The following is a 16,237-nucleotide window of genomic DNA, read 5'->3' as shown; positions in this document are numbered from 1 at the left end:
AAATAAAACCACGCACATATGGTCACCTTATTTTTGATAAAGGAGGCAAAAATATACAATGGAGAAAAGACAGCCTCTTCAGTAAGTGGTGCTGGGAAAACTGGACAGCTACATGTAAAAGAATGAAATCAGAACACTCCGTAACACCATACACAAAGATAAACTCAAAATGGATTAAAGACCTAAATGTAAAGCCAGACACTATAAAACTCTTGGAGGAAAACATAGGCAGAACACGCTATGACATAAATCACAGCAAGATCTTTTTTGACCCACCTCCTAGAGAAATGGAAATAAAAACAAAAATAAACAAATGGGACCTAATGAAACTTAAAAGCTTTTTGCACAGCACAGGAAACCATAAACAAGACGAAAAGACAGCCCTCAGAATGGGAGAAAATATTTGCAAATGAAGCAACTGACAAAGGATTAATCTCCAAATTTACAAGCAGCTCATGCAGCTCAATATCAAAAAAAACAAACAACCTAATCCAAAAATGGGCAGAAGACCTAAATAGACATTTTTCCAAAGAAGACATACAGATTGCCAACAAACACATGAAAGGATGCTCAACATCACTAATCATTAGAGAAATGCAAATCAAAACTACAATGAGGTATCACCTCACACCAGTCAGAATGGCCATCAACAAAAAATCTACAAACAATAAATGCTGGAGAGGGTGTGGAGAAAAGGGAACCCTCCTGCACTGTTGGTGGGAATGTACACTGATACTGCCACTATGGAGAACAATATGGAGGTTCCTTAAAAAACTAAAAATAGAACTACCATATGACCCATCAATCCCACTACTGGGCATATACCCTGAGAAAACCATAATTCAAAAAGAGTCATGTACCACAATGTTCATTGCAGCTCTATTTACAACAGCCAGGACATGGAAGCAACCTAACTGTCCACCGACAGATGAATGGATTTGGCACATATATACAATGGAATATTACTCAGCCATAAAAAGAAACAAAATTGAGTTATCTGTAGTGAGGTGGATGGACCTAGTGTCTGTCAGACAGGGTGAAGTAAGTCAAAAAGAGAAAAACAAATACCGTATGCTAACACATATAAATGGAATCTAAAAAAAAAAAAAAGTTCTGACTAATCTAGGGGCAGGACAAGAATAAAGACGCAGACCTACTAGAGAATGGACTTGAGGACACGGGGAGGGGGAAGGGTAAGCTGGGATAAAGTGAGAGAGTGGCATGGACATATATACACGACCAAACGTAAAATAGATAGCTAGTGGGAAGCAGCCGCATAGCACAGGGAGATCAGCTCGGTGCTTTGCGACCACCTGGAGGTGTGGGATAGGGAGGGTGAGAGGGAGACCCAAGAGGGAGGAGATATGGGGATATAAGTATAGCTGATACACTTTGTTATAAAGCAGAAACTAACACACCACTGTAAAGCAGTTATACTCCAATAAAGATGTTAAAAAGATAAAAATAAAAATAAATAAAATAACAGAACAAAATGAAACCAAAACCACATATTTTCCTGGGGCCTCCGCGGTCAGTGTCTTTGCCCCCACAGTGAGCCACAGCACCCCGCGCCTCTCCAGGAGGCCCTCCAATACCTTTAGGCAGGTCTCTGGGCCCGCTTTGGGCACAGTGGGGGCAGCTGAGACTCTGACCTGGTCCAACTCCCGCGTGTACTTGCCCCCAAAGTCCACAGCTGCTAAAGCCAGACCAGTCTTAGTTGTGGGAGCACTCGTTGTCCCTTCAGATATTCCACAGACGCAGGGTATACCAAGCCGATCGTGGGGATTTAATCTGCAGCTTGCGCACTTGCAGAGAGAGATTTCTGTTTCTCTGCCTTCGCTGCACAGCCCCTGGGAGTCAGCTTTGGTTTTGGTCCCACCTGTGCCTCTGCATGTGGGTTACCCTCAAGCATCTGGTCCTCGCCCAGGTGAGACGGGGAAAAAGCGGCGGCTGACTGAGGCACACTTGCTTGGCTCAGGCCGCGGAGGGATAAGGCGGCCACAAGTGGGGTGCATGCGCTTCCTCCAATGGGATCCTCTTCTAGTGCCTGCAGGGGCGGCACTGGCAGGAAGTTGCAACAGACTGGGGCGTGCTTGCTCCGGTGGGAGTCCCTCCCAGTTCTTGCAGAGGCAGGGGCTGCCGTGTGGCAAGAGAGTCCGAAGATGGCGGCGTCGCCCATTGTGTGCCACTCAACAATGGCGCCTCGCTTCCAAGGCAGCCCACTCTTCCTCCAGAAGTGCTCCTGGCCGCGGAGCCCCTCACTGCCATCCCCTCAGGTTGTCTCCACACAGCTGAGCTCCTCACTCCAGTCCCTTCCGCCTGTCTCCACGCAGCCAATAGCCGTTCTCACCCTGGGTCCGCTCTCCCAACCCCACGCTTTAGCACTCAGCCCCTGCCTGCCTTGGCCGATTCCTGTCTCAGGCTGGGGCGCCCAGGGCTGATTCCCGAGGAGGCTTGGTGGGGGCAGCGCTCAGGATCCCGGAGCCTGCGCAGGCAGAGGAGGCCTTGGCTTGAAGCAAGGGCAATCCTGCTCAGATGAGTGACCCTCCCAGTGCCTGTGGAGGCAGGGGCCGATGGGTGGGGAAGGGGGTTGCCCTGGCCGCCCCGCCCCTTGTGCACCACTCAACAATGGCGCCTTGCTTCTACGGTGGCTTGGGCTTCCGCAAACTTGCCCGGTTGTGGAGTTCCTTACTCTCGTCCCTTCAGTCTGTCTCTTCACAGACCACAGCTGTTCCCTCCGTGGGTCCGCTCTCCAAACCCCACTTTCCAGCACCCAGCACCCCTCCATACCAGGAGACACACGACTCAAGCTGGGGTGCGCAGCGCTGCAGCACAGACCACGCAGGCACATCTTACTCTCTCCTGCCTTCCACAGACAGGTTGCTGCATTCCCCTCCGATGCCCTGAAGCTCCTTCTCTGTCCCAGCTGATTTACCTCCCTGAGGGGGTCTCTCTGAGTGCAGGAACCTCTCCTCACCTTCAGCTCCCCACCAGGGGTGCTGGTCCCTTTCTGTTTCCTCTTTTCTTTTTTTCTTTCTTTGGTCCTGCCCGGTTGCGTGGGGATTTTTCTGGTCCTTTTAGGTGTCCGAAGTCTTCCACTAGTGTTCAGCAGGTGCTCTGTGAGAACTGCTCCATTTGTAGATGTATTCTTGATGTCCTTATGAGGAGAGGTGAATCTACGTCCTCCTCTTGCGCTATCTTGATTCCTCCCCTCTCTCCAACATGTTTTGAGCACTACATTACTTCTGGCACAAAAAGATATTACAGACTCATACTTTTCCGTGCCTCAGCTCTGGAACTAGACATTTCTTCAGGGAGTCCTGGCTCCTTTTAGTAGGAAATGAATTTAGAAACCAAGATTTGGGCACTTTGCTGTGCTCATTGCTACCTGTGTATAGTTGACCCCAGACCCTTTCCGTGGATAGAGACAGGGAATATATCACTCACACTCACACACACACACAGACCTACAATACACAGTTACATCTCTGTTTTCTATATCACATATGTTGAAAGCCATGGGTTCATACCCATGGCTCTAATTCTAATCCAACATGGGAATCATTCTAGTTTCCTCCCTTTACATATTTGTAACAATAATCTAACAAAAGTGAAAAATCCTGCCCCTGTTTTCTTAATATATTTACTTGCTTGTATGTAAGCAATCTTTTTTCACTGCCCCTACCTCCCTCTCCATCTAGATGCCCTCCTTGCCCTGCTCGAACATTGACAGCCAATGCTAGGCCACCAATGTCTGCCTCCCTCCCTCAGACCTCCCACCAATAAAAAATGCCCTCCTCACCCCAGGCTCCAACACCCTAGTGCTGGGCCACTGCTGCTGTCCTCTTTCCCACAGGGCTCCTCTAGATCCCACTGAAGTTCTGATATCTGGTGGCCAGATGATGCCAAGCCACTGACACCACTGTTCCACAAAAATAAATGCCTCACTCCTCAGCCTCCAACACCCTCAGCCAGGTTGCTCTCTGGCTTAGATGCCCTCCTCACCCTCTGCCATCCCTTCCACAGGGATGCCATCATTGCCCTACTCAGGGCCTGATAACCCTGTTGTGTCAGTGAATTAAACAGACACTCTCATAATGTAGCTTAGGCTCAGGCACTCCATGCTGAGCCATCATGGTCACTCCCCACACCTCCAGCTGAAGCCTACCTACCCTGCCCAACTTTCCCAATGACTTCTGGACTTGGGGAAGGGATTCTGTTTTTTTTAATGAAAGCTCTTTCCTCATGTTCTAATCTGATAACCCACACCTTGCAAACAATTAAGCCAGTTGTAGGCAGACTACCTATCATGTGTGTCATAATTCCTTTAACCAGAAGAAATTTAATAAAAAGAATCCTTTGTATAAGGGAAACAGACTTCACTAAAACACATCACTAATCTCAGTCTTTAACACTCCAACAGGCAGGGTCCTTATCTGGGGCAACAGCGCAGAGGATGGATACACCAATTTTACAGGGTAATAATACTATCTCTCCTATGCATAGTTTGTACCTACCCAATCTTTCCTGTATCCCAAGACATGTTTTCCAAAGTCTAGTAAGTTTTTTTTTTTTTTTTAACTGACTGGAGCTTATATATGGGAGGAAAAAAATGTGAGTTAACTTCCAATTCTAAGACTGTTAAGAGCCTACATGCTATATAATTTTATTTACTAAAGACCTCTTTTCATTTTGAATGAAAAACTGAATGTTTGACAAAAGTGAACTGTGAATCAGCAATCAATGAACAGACCCAAGGTGGCCTCTTAACTCATTCATCAAAGAGTACATCACTTCTTTTAGGACAGAATTCCCTGATATCTAAGCATCCTTTGAGAGTGAGTGTAGTGATCTAGGGAGCCATTTCTATTAGTTATTCCTCCCATTTACTGTGGTCTCTGGAATACATTTGCCAGTAAGTCAATCTAACTTAAAGATTTATCCATTATTCACACAATTTCCACCTTTTCTCCAAAATTAGCATTTCCCAAAGTGTGTTCCAGGAAACACTGGCATCTCAGAATGTTAATACTTGTCATGGAATTAAAAGCATATGGGGCCAAATAAGTTGGGAATATTTGGGTGACACAGATTTCTCCACTGTAGGACTTTTCAGAGCCTATATTACATGAATCTTAAGGAGACAAAGATGAGACACAGCTTTCCCTTTCCCTGACCCAATATCACTCAACTATAGTAACCCTTTTTTTTTTTTTTTTGCGGTGCGCAGGCCTCTCACTGTTGTGGCCTCTCCCATTGCGGAGCACAGGCTCCGGACGCGCAGGCTCAGCGGCCATGGCTCACGGGCCCAGCCGCTCCGCGGCAGGTGGGATCTTCCCTGACCGGGGCACGAACCCGTGTCCCCTGCATTGGCAGGCGGACTCTCAACCACTGTGCCACCAGGGAAGCCCTGGTAACCCTTTTTGAGTGGAGCATTTCTTAGAACTAATGTTCTGTAGAAAATATGATGAAAAAAATTCTCTAACAGTTAATAATAATATATCTCTTTAATTAAAAATCTTAGGCCATTTACAAAAAAGGAAAATATAAGAAGTTAGATATATGGACAAATATTCAACTTACTAATAATCAAAGAAATGCAATTAAAACAATGAGAACTGTTCACTTGTCAAGAACACAATGAATTCAACAAATGATACTGGTGAGAGTATGGTGACCCGGGCACTCTCGTACATTGCCAGTAAAGGGTATCTATCTTTTAAGAAAACAGTACAATTCTTTTGGAAAGCAGTTTGGCAAATGTTTTTGAAATGTTTATGTCCACTAACCTTAAAATGGCCCATCTGAGATTCTCTTCTTAAGGAAACATTCCAAAATGAAGAAAATGTTTTATGCTCAAAGATGCTAATAGCTACACTTATAATAGTGAAAAAAAATCCCAAATAATGAAAATTTCCAGTAATAGGAAATGTCTCAGTAAACCAAGGTACATGGTATGCAGCTGTGAAAAAGATTTACAACGTTTTTATTAGCATGGGGGAAATGCTTCTATTATTACGGTACCTAAAAACTGTGGGCGTGAAAAGTCTAAATACAGATCCAGTTGCCCCTTGACGCCCATGGAGGGTACTTCAACATACCATTTCTTCCAAACGTACAGTGAGGTAGAGCTGAACTTTTAAAGTGATTTTCAGACCCTTAAAAAAATTACTGTAAAAGCACAAGAAAGCCCTACTGAAATGGGAAGTGGGACAGCTGGTTAGGTCACTTGCCAGTTAAGTGTTTTACTCACAAATCCCAGCAATTCAAATTTGTGCCTCAGCAAAATTATTATTTAATACATACGATGAACTTGTGGAGCTGCTTGGGAATGTAAGATGGTGACTATTAACTCCGAATGCGAAGGGTCTATTTATTACTTATTTAATTCAAAAAGTAAAGGAAGAAAACATCCCAAAATGCTAGCAATATTTATTTGGTGGGGGGGAGGGGGCAGGGGAGGGACACGTATTAGGAGTGATTTTTCTCTTCCTTCCTACTGCTTTCTGAATTTCCCAAATTTTCTGTAACGGGAATGCATTACTTTTTTAGTAAATGTTTTAGTGAAATACAAGGCATGAAAGTTAAAGTTTAGTTGTTAAAAAGAATAAAATAAAAGGCAAATACCTGTCCTTTTGTCCTGTAATCTGCCAAGATGTTAAGCAGCTTATAAAATACTTCGAACCAGGGGAGATAGCTGGGGGAAGAAGAGGAAACACATGGAATATTAGTACGCAGGTCAAAAACTTTAACCAGGAGCTAATTCAAGATGGTACATTTCGGTTTCTCTCTACATCGTGAAGAGCCTTCCTGTCGTAGGCTGTGCTGGAAACGCAGACTGGTAAAATGTTAATTATTTCTGAGATTTTAAAAAATTGCCTGTGTAAGGCAGAAGATTGAATGTCCATTATAAATTATTCCCATGCCTCAGAGCTAGAACAGGTTCACAGAGAAGAAATTCAAAGCAGACTCTGCAATCAGGAACCATCTCTGAATAGCCCCCCAGGCCCCACACCCACCCCTTCCAGGAAAGCTTCTGTTCAAGTTTCTCATGATTGGACACACACAGCCACACACACACACAGCACTTCCACTGCTGCCATGTGCAAGGTGTCCCAAAGGCCCCATGAGCCTGTAACCACTCATTAAACCTTCTATTACAATGCACCCTTCCCTGTACTTACTGCAGAAAGAGCTCTAACTCTGCACCCCACCCTGCCCTCCACCGGGTTCTGACCATCATGTCCCTTAACTCTGATGACAGCCTGGTCCTGACCTTACTCCACCCTCTGTGTGGCTCATAGAATGGTCTTTCTAAAGTGTGAATCTAAGCGGCACATTGGATTAAATTCCTGCAGTGGTGCCCCATCACTACGGGACTTCTTAGGACAGTGTTCAAGGCTCCTCTGTCAGGTCCTTGACTGTGTCTCCGGCTGTCCTCGCCCTGCAGCCCCACATACATACTCCTCTCACTGCAGCCACGTTCCGAGGAATGTCCAGGCATCCTCAAGCCTGCCAGAGCTTGCACTGCATACACTCGGCACTTTTCTCCCTCTGACCTTCATGATCTAGTCTAGCTGATTTCTACTCATCCTCCTAACAGTTCCCCAACCCCTCCCCATCCCCACCTCTCATGCCCTAACTCCCTTTTTTCTGTGCTGCCCTGTCACGTGCAAACTCCTGTTAGAACAGTCCACACAACATGTGGCCCTCAATGGCGTGTCTGTCTTCCCAGCAGACTGAGCATGACGAAGAGGAAGGATCACATCTTTCTTTACTTTGTCTTCCTAGGACCAAGCATGGAGCCTAGCAGACCCTCAGTGCTCAGTGTTGATAGAACAAACAAAACCAAAGACTAACAACGAAGGCGCATTGTTGCTATAGAATTATTGTTGAAACATACCCCTACTCCCAAGAAGTTTTTTCACTTAAAATTTAAATGGCTTTGTTCTCCATAAGAAACTTTTCCAAAGCAATATCAAATACTCATGTGGGAAGAGCGTCATCCCAAGCGCCTGCCGACCTGCTCACATCTGCCCTGCTGTGCTAACAGTATCCGTTACTGATAGAGTGGAGCACTGACTCCATCCTGCCAAGCAGAGGGAAATCAGCGCCCTGGACAGATTACCAGCTGTACCGTTGAGGGTAATAAATGAAGTGAGAGGCAATAGAGAGGACAGATAAAGCGCACAGTTCTCTGTCATTAACGTCTGTCTGAAGCCAGCACATGCTACTGTAAAATTTAAGTAGCTTATCACAATATACTGATAAGCAACTTAACTTTTCACTTCTATGACAGTATTATCACTTATGTTAATATGTTTCAAACAGCTCTGGCAGCTGCATATTGATTATTACAGAGCAAATGACTGCTGCCACTTTACACAGCATTTACTCTGGCAAAGTAATGTAAACATTCAAGAGGGATTAGGGAGGAGATAAGTTTCTCCCTTCCTATTCTGTTAAATAAACCTCGGCTGAGTTAAAAGCCATTATAGAAGGAACAATAAATCCCCTCAGAAGAAAACTCCTGCCCAGATTAGAGGACTGGTAGCAAACAAATTCAACCAAGGATTACAAATATCTTTTTTTTTTCCCTGAAAGAAAAAAATACCACTAGTTAAATCCAGCAGGAAGGGGTCGAGGGGAAGCAAGAAGATAAAATATTTTCTTGTAAGGAAACCATGGCTTCAAGTAAATGAGAGAAAAGCTGAAGTTATTTTAGGAAGTCCTGATCAAGTGACTTGGGACAGGCTGGCTTCTCTGATAACTTAGGACTGTGGTATATAGGAAGCAGTTTTGGCCACTAGGTTCAACTGACCAACATAGTTTGGGCCCAGAACCTCACACCTCCGCGTCCTGCCGGGCTGTGAGGATGCAGGAGGTTGACATGGTACGGCCACCCAGCCAACAGCAGACTGTGCCCAGGTTCTCACACTCAGCCTCGACCTCACCAAATCGATTCTTTTTGGCTACGCTAAGCAGAGCCCTCAGCCATGGGCGGTTTTGTAGTTACCCTGGAAATCAGCCATCTCTTTCTTCCTTCAGCCTGACTGGACACAACTGTTCCCCACATGTTGTCCCCTGTGCACTGACAGATGAATATCTAGTGATGGCAGTGTTAAGGTCTTGAAACCAAAACCCAGCTGTCTTCTTCAAAGGATCCCTCTTTTCCCCTGTTGGGAGGCCAGGGTTCACAGCTGAACTTTATCCAGTGGCGTTTCCTGTACTGCTTCATTAGTGCGGACACAACAGCTTCACGCTGCCTGCGAGGGTGCAGGTGAGGATATGGAGACCCTCCACTCCATTTTGTACTTGTCTGTCAGCATGGAGTAAACACTACTTCCCAGTCCAGAGACAGGAAACAAACACTCCATTACACTGCTCCTCCCGGGACGGCTAAAGGACGGCGCCTGCTCCACTTGCTACCTTAATGCAACTGCTCGAGTTTGCAATGCAAAGCTTCAACATGTGGTGGGCTCAGTCCAAGGCTGGGGCCCAACATCCCAATCACAAAGGGTCCCTGCACTCAAGAAGGCCACAGTCCTACGTGGGAAAAAGACATATACAACAAGGAGTAATAGTTTAGGTGGGGGGTTGGAACTCTTCCCCAAGTGTTTTCTTTAGCGTAGGCTTTTGGATCAAATTATTAAACCAAAATGAGCATTATCATGACCCAATCAGCAGAGCCTTGATGGGAAAAAGCCAAAATGGGAAAAGTCTGCTTCCCAGGCACCGGCCTTGATCCAAGCTTCTCTTGCCAAATCATAAGTCAGGTAACTTTGTCCCAGGGTCTGTCCTTACTCCCTGACCTGACAGTCAAATGAAGAGGCTTTTGTTTTGTGTGAGGCAATATAAATTCTTAAACTTGAGAAGAGCTCAGGCAGCACTCAAGTATTGCTACACACATGACCTCACTAGCGTGGGCTATCACAAGCCTTTGTGTGAAGTGCAGGGGCAGGTCCCAGAGACTGCACATAGAGTCAAATGGCTCACAGTCAAAATCACCTGTAAAATTCCCTTAAGATGACTCCAATGTACAGCAGACTTGGTTTGTATAGAAACAAAGCAGATGGCCCAAGTATGGGGGACCTATTGAATGAAAACTGCCTCTGTTCAAATCTGTCAGCTTGGTGAGCTGCTTACCCTCCAGGTGAACTTAGGAACTGAGTCCAACAGAGGATAGATAGATGACTCACTTTTCTAATCTCACTCCACTGAATGGATTTTCAGTATAATCATTCCCACACATGTACGAGTGACCTGGAATAGTGTGTATATGATGGGATTCCACTCCAGTGTCTTAAGTACTAAAATAGAAAACCATTACAAATTTTAAAAAGCTCTCCCACTTCACTTGCTAATAGTTCAGTTCAAAGCCATTAAATGAGCCCAAGCAAGGTAGAGGGGTGTGTGTGTGTGTGTGTGTGTGTGTGTGTGTGTGTGTGTGTGTGTGTGTGTGTGTGTGTGTGTGTGTGTGTGTGTGTGTGTGAGTGAGAGACAGAGAGAGAGACAGAGAGACAGAGAGACAGAGACAGAGAGAGAGAGAGACAGAGAGATGGGGTGCAATGGTGGCAGAAGCGGACCAAGTTGAGAAAGGTGACCACCTGCGAGAAGAGTAGTCGTGAGCAGGACGTCACAGCACAAGCATGGAGAGGACGATATCCCCCAGATGGAACAAACTGGCACAGAGTTTTGGAGCCCAAGTGGGGTGAGGAGGGTTCCCTGGTAAGGGAAAGTCAGGGCTCCAGGAGGATAAGGAGGGTGTCTACACAGGAGGTAGCCTGGCTTGGAGTGTCAGAACTCAAAAGGGGTAAGAAGGGTGTATAAGTAGGGGAAGGGCCTGGCACTGGGTAACGAAAGCATCTATGTCAGTAGAAACAATTGACTAGAGCAGTATTAGAACCCAAGAGGATTAAAAAAGAGCATCTGGAAGGCAGTCCAGTGTGGGATGCCAGAGCCTAAGTGGACAGGAGGGCTTCCATGAAGGATGGCCAGGCAGAGTTCAAGCAGTTGAGAAGGATGTCTATGGCAGTAGGAGACAGCAGTGACTGCCTTGCCTACAGTCCGAGTTCAAATGGGGTGAGGACGGCAGCCACAGAGGAGGGGGGCTACAAAAGAGGGAGACTGGTTACACACAGGGGAATAGATCAAGACTGATCAAGTAAGTAAATATATAATGAAAACCAAGCTTATTACTATTAGAGAAGAGAGTTACTAATATGAATAGGGAGAAAATAAGAATGAACCCTACCACACTGAACTGGAATTAGATGTAACTATGTGAAATCATGGAAAGAGATAAAAGAAATACAAATGTATGTATGTACATTATTACAGATATTACAGATACACATACAGATACATATATTCTCTAGCTCTAGCCACTGAAGGGCCTGGCATAGACATCTCAATTATAATAAGCACACTTAATGCCCAAATCCTGGCTTCTAAGTACCATTCTCCACTAGAAGGAACCAGGGCTCCTGGAAGAAATGCCTGATTCCAGGGCCAGGGCTGGGAAATACCTTGTGCTAGAAAAAAGGCAGTGCTCAACATATGCTTAGGGCATACCAATGGGACACAAAAGCTAGTATGGATGGGTTCCTAGTGACCGTATCTGTGACAATTTGAGCATCAAAACAAATAAGGATAGAAAGAGATCATTTAATAATAACTAAAATAGGAAATCATGAGTCTATGCTGGAATAAATAAGCAAATTAAAAGTTTGGTAAGGATAGGATGAGGATATTCCTAGTATACCTTTTAATTAAAAAGGGAAAAAGAATGGAGAATCCTAGGAGATATGTCCTCAATCAAGTAGTGGGACAAACTGATATAGTGTACCACCTGGAAGAATGCAATGAAAAGAACGCAGAATACTATTACATTCCTGCCAGAGAGTAGAACTTAATTCCTACGGAAACATCAGATAAACCCAAACTGAAGAAGCTTTTACAAATTAATAGCCTAAGTGTCAAGTTCATAGAAGTCTAGGAAACACTGAGGAGTTATTTCAGAATAAGAAGACTAAAGAGACATGACAACAAAATGCAACATGCGATCCTTAACTATATCCTTTATATACACTCACACTTACACACATACACACAAATGGGAGGTCCAAGTATTACATGGTAGTACTGCATCAAAATTAATACTAATTTTCTGATTTTGATGATTGTAATGTAGCTATGTAAAAAAAGAATCTTTTATAACACATACTAAAGTATTCGAGGGTTACTGGGTATTATTTTGGCAACATCTCCCAAATGGGGCATTTGTATTATACTCACACTTTTCTGTATGTTTGTTATTGTTTCAAAATTAAAAATAAAATGGGGAGGAGAGAATCTAAAGAGTCTCTTCTTCCATAAAAACTACCATAAGTAGGAACTTCCCTGGTGGTTAAGACTCTGCACTCCCAGTGCAGGGGGCCTGGGTTCGATCCCTGGTCAGGGAACTAGATCCCACATGCCACAACAAAGATCCCGCATGCTGCAAAAAAAAAAAAAAAAAAAAACTCGCATGCCGCAAAGAAGATCCCATGTGCCACAACTAAGGCTCAGCGCAGCCAAATAAATAAATAAACAGTAGACCAACTAGAGTATACAGAATAATGACATGAGTTGGGAAAATAAAATAAAAAATTTAAAACCATGGCTATAGGGAGGGGCATGCAATGGAGAGAAGAGCTGGTTGCAACTGTGAGTGGGAGTCAATACGCATCACAGAGAGAAGGTTGGGCTTCAGCTAAGTCTTGAAAGAGGCTGTTCTCTGCCTAAGGGAAGAAGGTTGGAATGGGTGGGGATAAAGAGCATTAGAGGCAGGGAAAACTCATGAGCAAGGGCTTGTAGGCACAAACCACTGGTGCAGTTGGAATAGCCAGAGAGTAGGGTGTGCAGGCTGCAGGAGGACAAAGATGAGGCAGGGGCAGAAGGGCCAGGCTCTGGAGGGGCTCTCATATGCCAAATGCACGGGCCTCCCTTTTATTCTGGAATCGGTGGGGAACCAAAGGGCCAGTTAAAGAGAAGCAACATTCTGAAGATGAGTATTTAGAGCCAGGCAGAAAGTGATTATCTCCCCCTCACCATAGCCCAGTGGGTCATCTCAGCCTTACCAGAACCACTGTCCACTTTGCTACCCTAAAAAGAAAAACTTCGAAATATGATCTAGTTATGGGCTTCCCTGGTGGCGCAGTGGTTGAGAATCCGCCTGCCAATGGAGGGGACACAGGTTCGGTCCCTGGTCTGGGAAGATCCCACATGCCAAGGAGCAACTAAGCCCATGCACCACAACTACTGGGCCTGCACTCTAGAGCCCGTGAGCCACAACTACTGAAGCCCTCATGCCACAACTACTGAAGCCCACGCGCCTAGAGCCTGTGCTCCACAACAAGAGAAGCCACCACAATGAGAAGTCTGCAAGGAAGAGTAGCCCCCGCTTGCCACAACTAGAGAAAGCCCGCGCACAGCAATGAAGACCCAACAAAGCCAAAACAAAACAAAACAAAACAAAACAAAAATATATATATATATATACACACACACACACACACACACATATATGATCTAGTTATACACATAATTTGAAAAAGATCAACAAAATGCCCTGGCTGTAGTATGAAAGTGAAATGAAAAAGTACTTTATAACAAAAAGTTTAACATTTAAACACTCAGGCACCATTATATTAGAAGATATAATGAAATAGTACCTCCCTGAGGGCTTGCCACAGATGTGCATCTACTCATGTTTGGAATGATGAGTTTAAAGCTAAGAAGAGTGACATGCAATACAGTCTTTCAACTTTTCTTTGTGATTTCCACTGCCTAAGAAGCCCTTAAAACTTCATTGCAGGTACTCTAAGAGAGGTATCCCTTCTTTTCTTACTTCCTGCCAGCAGATTTTGCCAAGATTCATTGGATGACAAAGCATCCCTTGGCTAAGGCTACTTGGCATATTACCAACCCCCAACCCCCAAATTTAAACAAGCAGAGCAGCATGGGACATCGGGAGAACACAGACTTGAGTCGAATAACCTTTTATGAATCTCAGTTCTGATACTTAGTAGTTGTGACACCTCAGGGAAGCAATCTCTCAAAGACTCAGTTTCCTCTTCTACAAAAAGATACACACCATCTAACTAATGTAACTGATGTATACAGAGACATCCAACCCCGGGCCTGGAATACTCTTCCTGTCCCTCTCTGCCTAACATTCCTGGTGTCTGCTTCAGAGGTTCCTCCAGGACTCTGTATAGGAATTCATCAGGCCCCGCAGTCACCAGAGCAGACAGGAAATTACAACCTGTTATAAGAGGAAGATACTCACAAATGATATGACCGCTTAAACCAGTAAGTCCCCACTTAGCCCTTGCAGTTTGACTAGCATCTATACCTACTCCTCTGTCAGTGTCTCGTTGGTCAAATGTCTACAATAAAATGCAAATAAAGGACTTCCCTGGTGGCGCAGTGGTTAAGAATCCTCCTGCCAATGCAGGTCGGGACACGGATTCGAGCCCTGGCCCGGGAAAATCCCACATGCCGTGGAGCAACTAAGCCTGTGCGCCCCAACTACTGAGCTGCACTCTACAGCCCATGAGCCACAACTACTGAGCCCGTGTGTCACACCTACTGAAGCCTGTGTGCCTAGAGCCTGTGCTGCACAAGAAAAGCCACGACAATGAGAAGCCCGTGCACCGTAAGAAAGACCCAACACAGCCAAAAATATAAATAAATAAATTTATTTTAAAAAATGCAAATAAATGTTCAACCTTTGCAACGATGCAGGATTTCATGAAGCCCTTGTTAGAGATGCTGGACAACCGCTCAGAGCTAAGGAAAAGTGACTGATAAATAAAGACCTGGCAGCATTAGACCAGGTAGCAAGAGACGAAGAGAAAAATCAAGAAAAACAAGGATGGTGGCACATCAAAAGAAAATGAATTCAATATCAAAGGGTTAAGAGAGGTCTTGGGGAAATTGATGACGTCCTCAAAAACTTTTGGAAAAATGACTCCTTTTATGATTATGCTATGAAAGTCAAACATGAAGTGTTATTATATCTGAAAAATCATACCACCACCGACAAAAAACTCACTTGACTCATTATTCTAAGAATTAATGTGTTGTTGGAATAAAAGCTAGATTTTGTCAGAATGAATTGATTTTCAAAGTTTGTTTCATTTTTTCTAGATAAAAATTCTAAATAACCCCCCCATTTTTACTATAAAATTTTGGTCCCACTTAAATAAATGCATTTTAGTCCCAGCATATGAGGTCGTCCTGGGCTTACCCTATATGAAGACTCACCTCAGTTCTTGACTAGTATCAACTCCATGAGAGCAAGGATCGTGACTGTATATTGACTGTTTAATCTCTAGTGTGTGCCTGGCACATGTTAGACATCCACTAAGTCAGAACTTCCCTTGACAGATGTAACTCATCCCTATAGTTTCTACTAAGGCCATTACCACTAGAGCCACAGAGAAACAGTCAACCAACTCTTATTAGGAGGTGGGGCTCCAAATTTAGGAGGCAGCATTTTGGTTAGAAAAATGATCCAGAACCAAAAACAACTCCTATCAATGGACTGCTGGAGTGACAAATAATTTTAAATAGAGTGAGCAAATAAATATTCTAAGCAGATCAAGAAGTACCCACAAACTTAAGATTTCTTGCTCCTTGTCCATCCCTTCAACGCAAGTAAACCCTGCTATCTACTTTTTTTGTTTCTACTTCAAGTACTGTGGGAAGATGTAATATGGGAAAATGTCAAAAACCAAGCTCATTATTGTAGTTTGGCAACTTAATTTTTCAAGCACAGGTGAACCTCTAAAACTGCTCAAGAACCCTCTAATCCGTTAGTGTATCAGGGCCATGTTCCCAGAGTCTGCCCTGAACTTACTCTTTTTCTCCCATCTCTAATCCATCTCTCCTGCTCTTCAGAAGGTTTTCTTCTCTCCAAACTTACTGAAGAGAATAGCTCTAACATGAGCTTCCCTTTCTCCTACTCCTACACCTCTCATGCCCTCCCCTTTCCCTCCCAACTGGAGATGGGAAGTGGGAAGACCCTAGTCTCCAACCACACTGCCTTCTATAAGACTCATCTTCTCTCTCATTACACTCAGCCAACAAGCATTCCTATCTTTAAGCCCAACAAAAACCATCCTTGTGTGCTAGTCTACAGTTCTCAAACTACAGCCTTAGCACCACGGTGCACACATTCCTCCCTATG

The 16,237-nt window shown here is 44.4% G+C and overlaps 1 protein-coding gene across 3 annotated transcripts in view; it reads right to left on the bottom strand.

Moving 5' to 3' along the window:
• The window catches only part of DENND1A (DENN domain containing 1A), a 532,587-nt gene that overhangs the window by 275,327 nt on the left and 241,023 nt on the right, over positions 1–16,237 (bottom strand). For all 3 annotated transcript variants that reach the window (XM_070045680.1, XM_060300451.1, XM_060300453.2), the window contains exon 5: positions 6,628–6,697. In XM_070045680.1, coding sequence (XP_069901781.1) covers positions 6,628–6,697 — 70 coding nt within the window. The remainder of the gene's footprint in view (positions 1–6,627; positions 6,698–16,237) is intronic.

This window comes from Globicephala melas, chromosome 6 (assembly GCF_963455315.2).
Source record: "Globicephala melas chromosome 6, mGloMel1.2, whole genome shotgun sequence".
Taxonomy (NCBI): domain Eukaryota; kingdom Metazoa; phylum Chordata; class Mammalia; order Artiodactyla; family Delphinidae; genus Globicephala; species Globicephala melas.
Note: the sequence above shows the minus strand (reverse complement) of the source record. Positions and strands in the feature narration are given on the sequence as shown.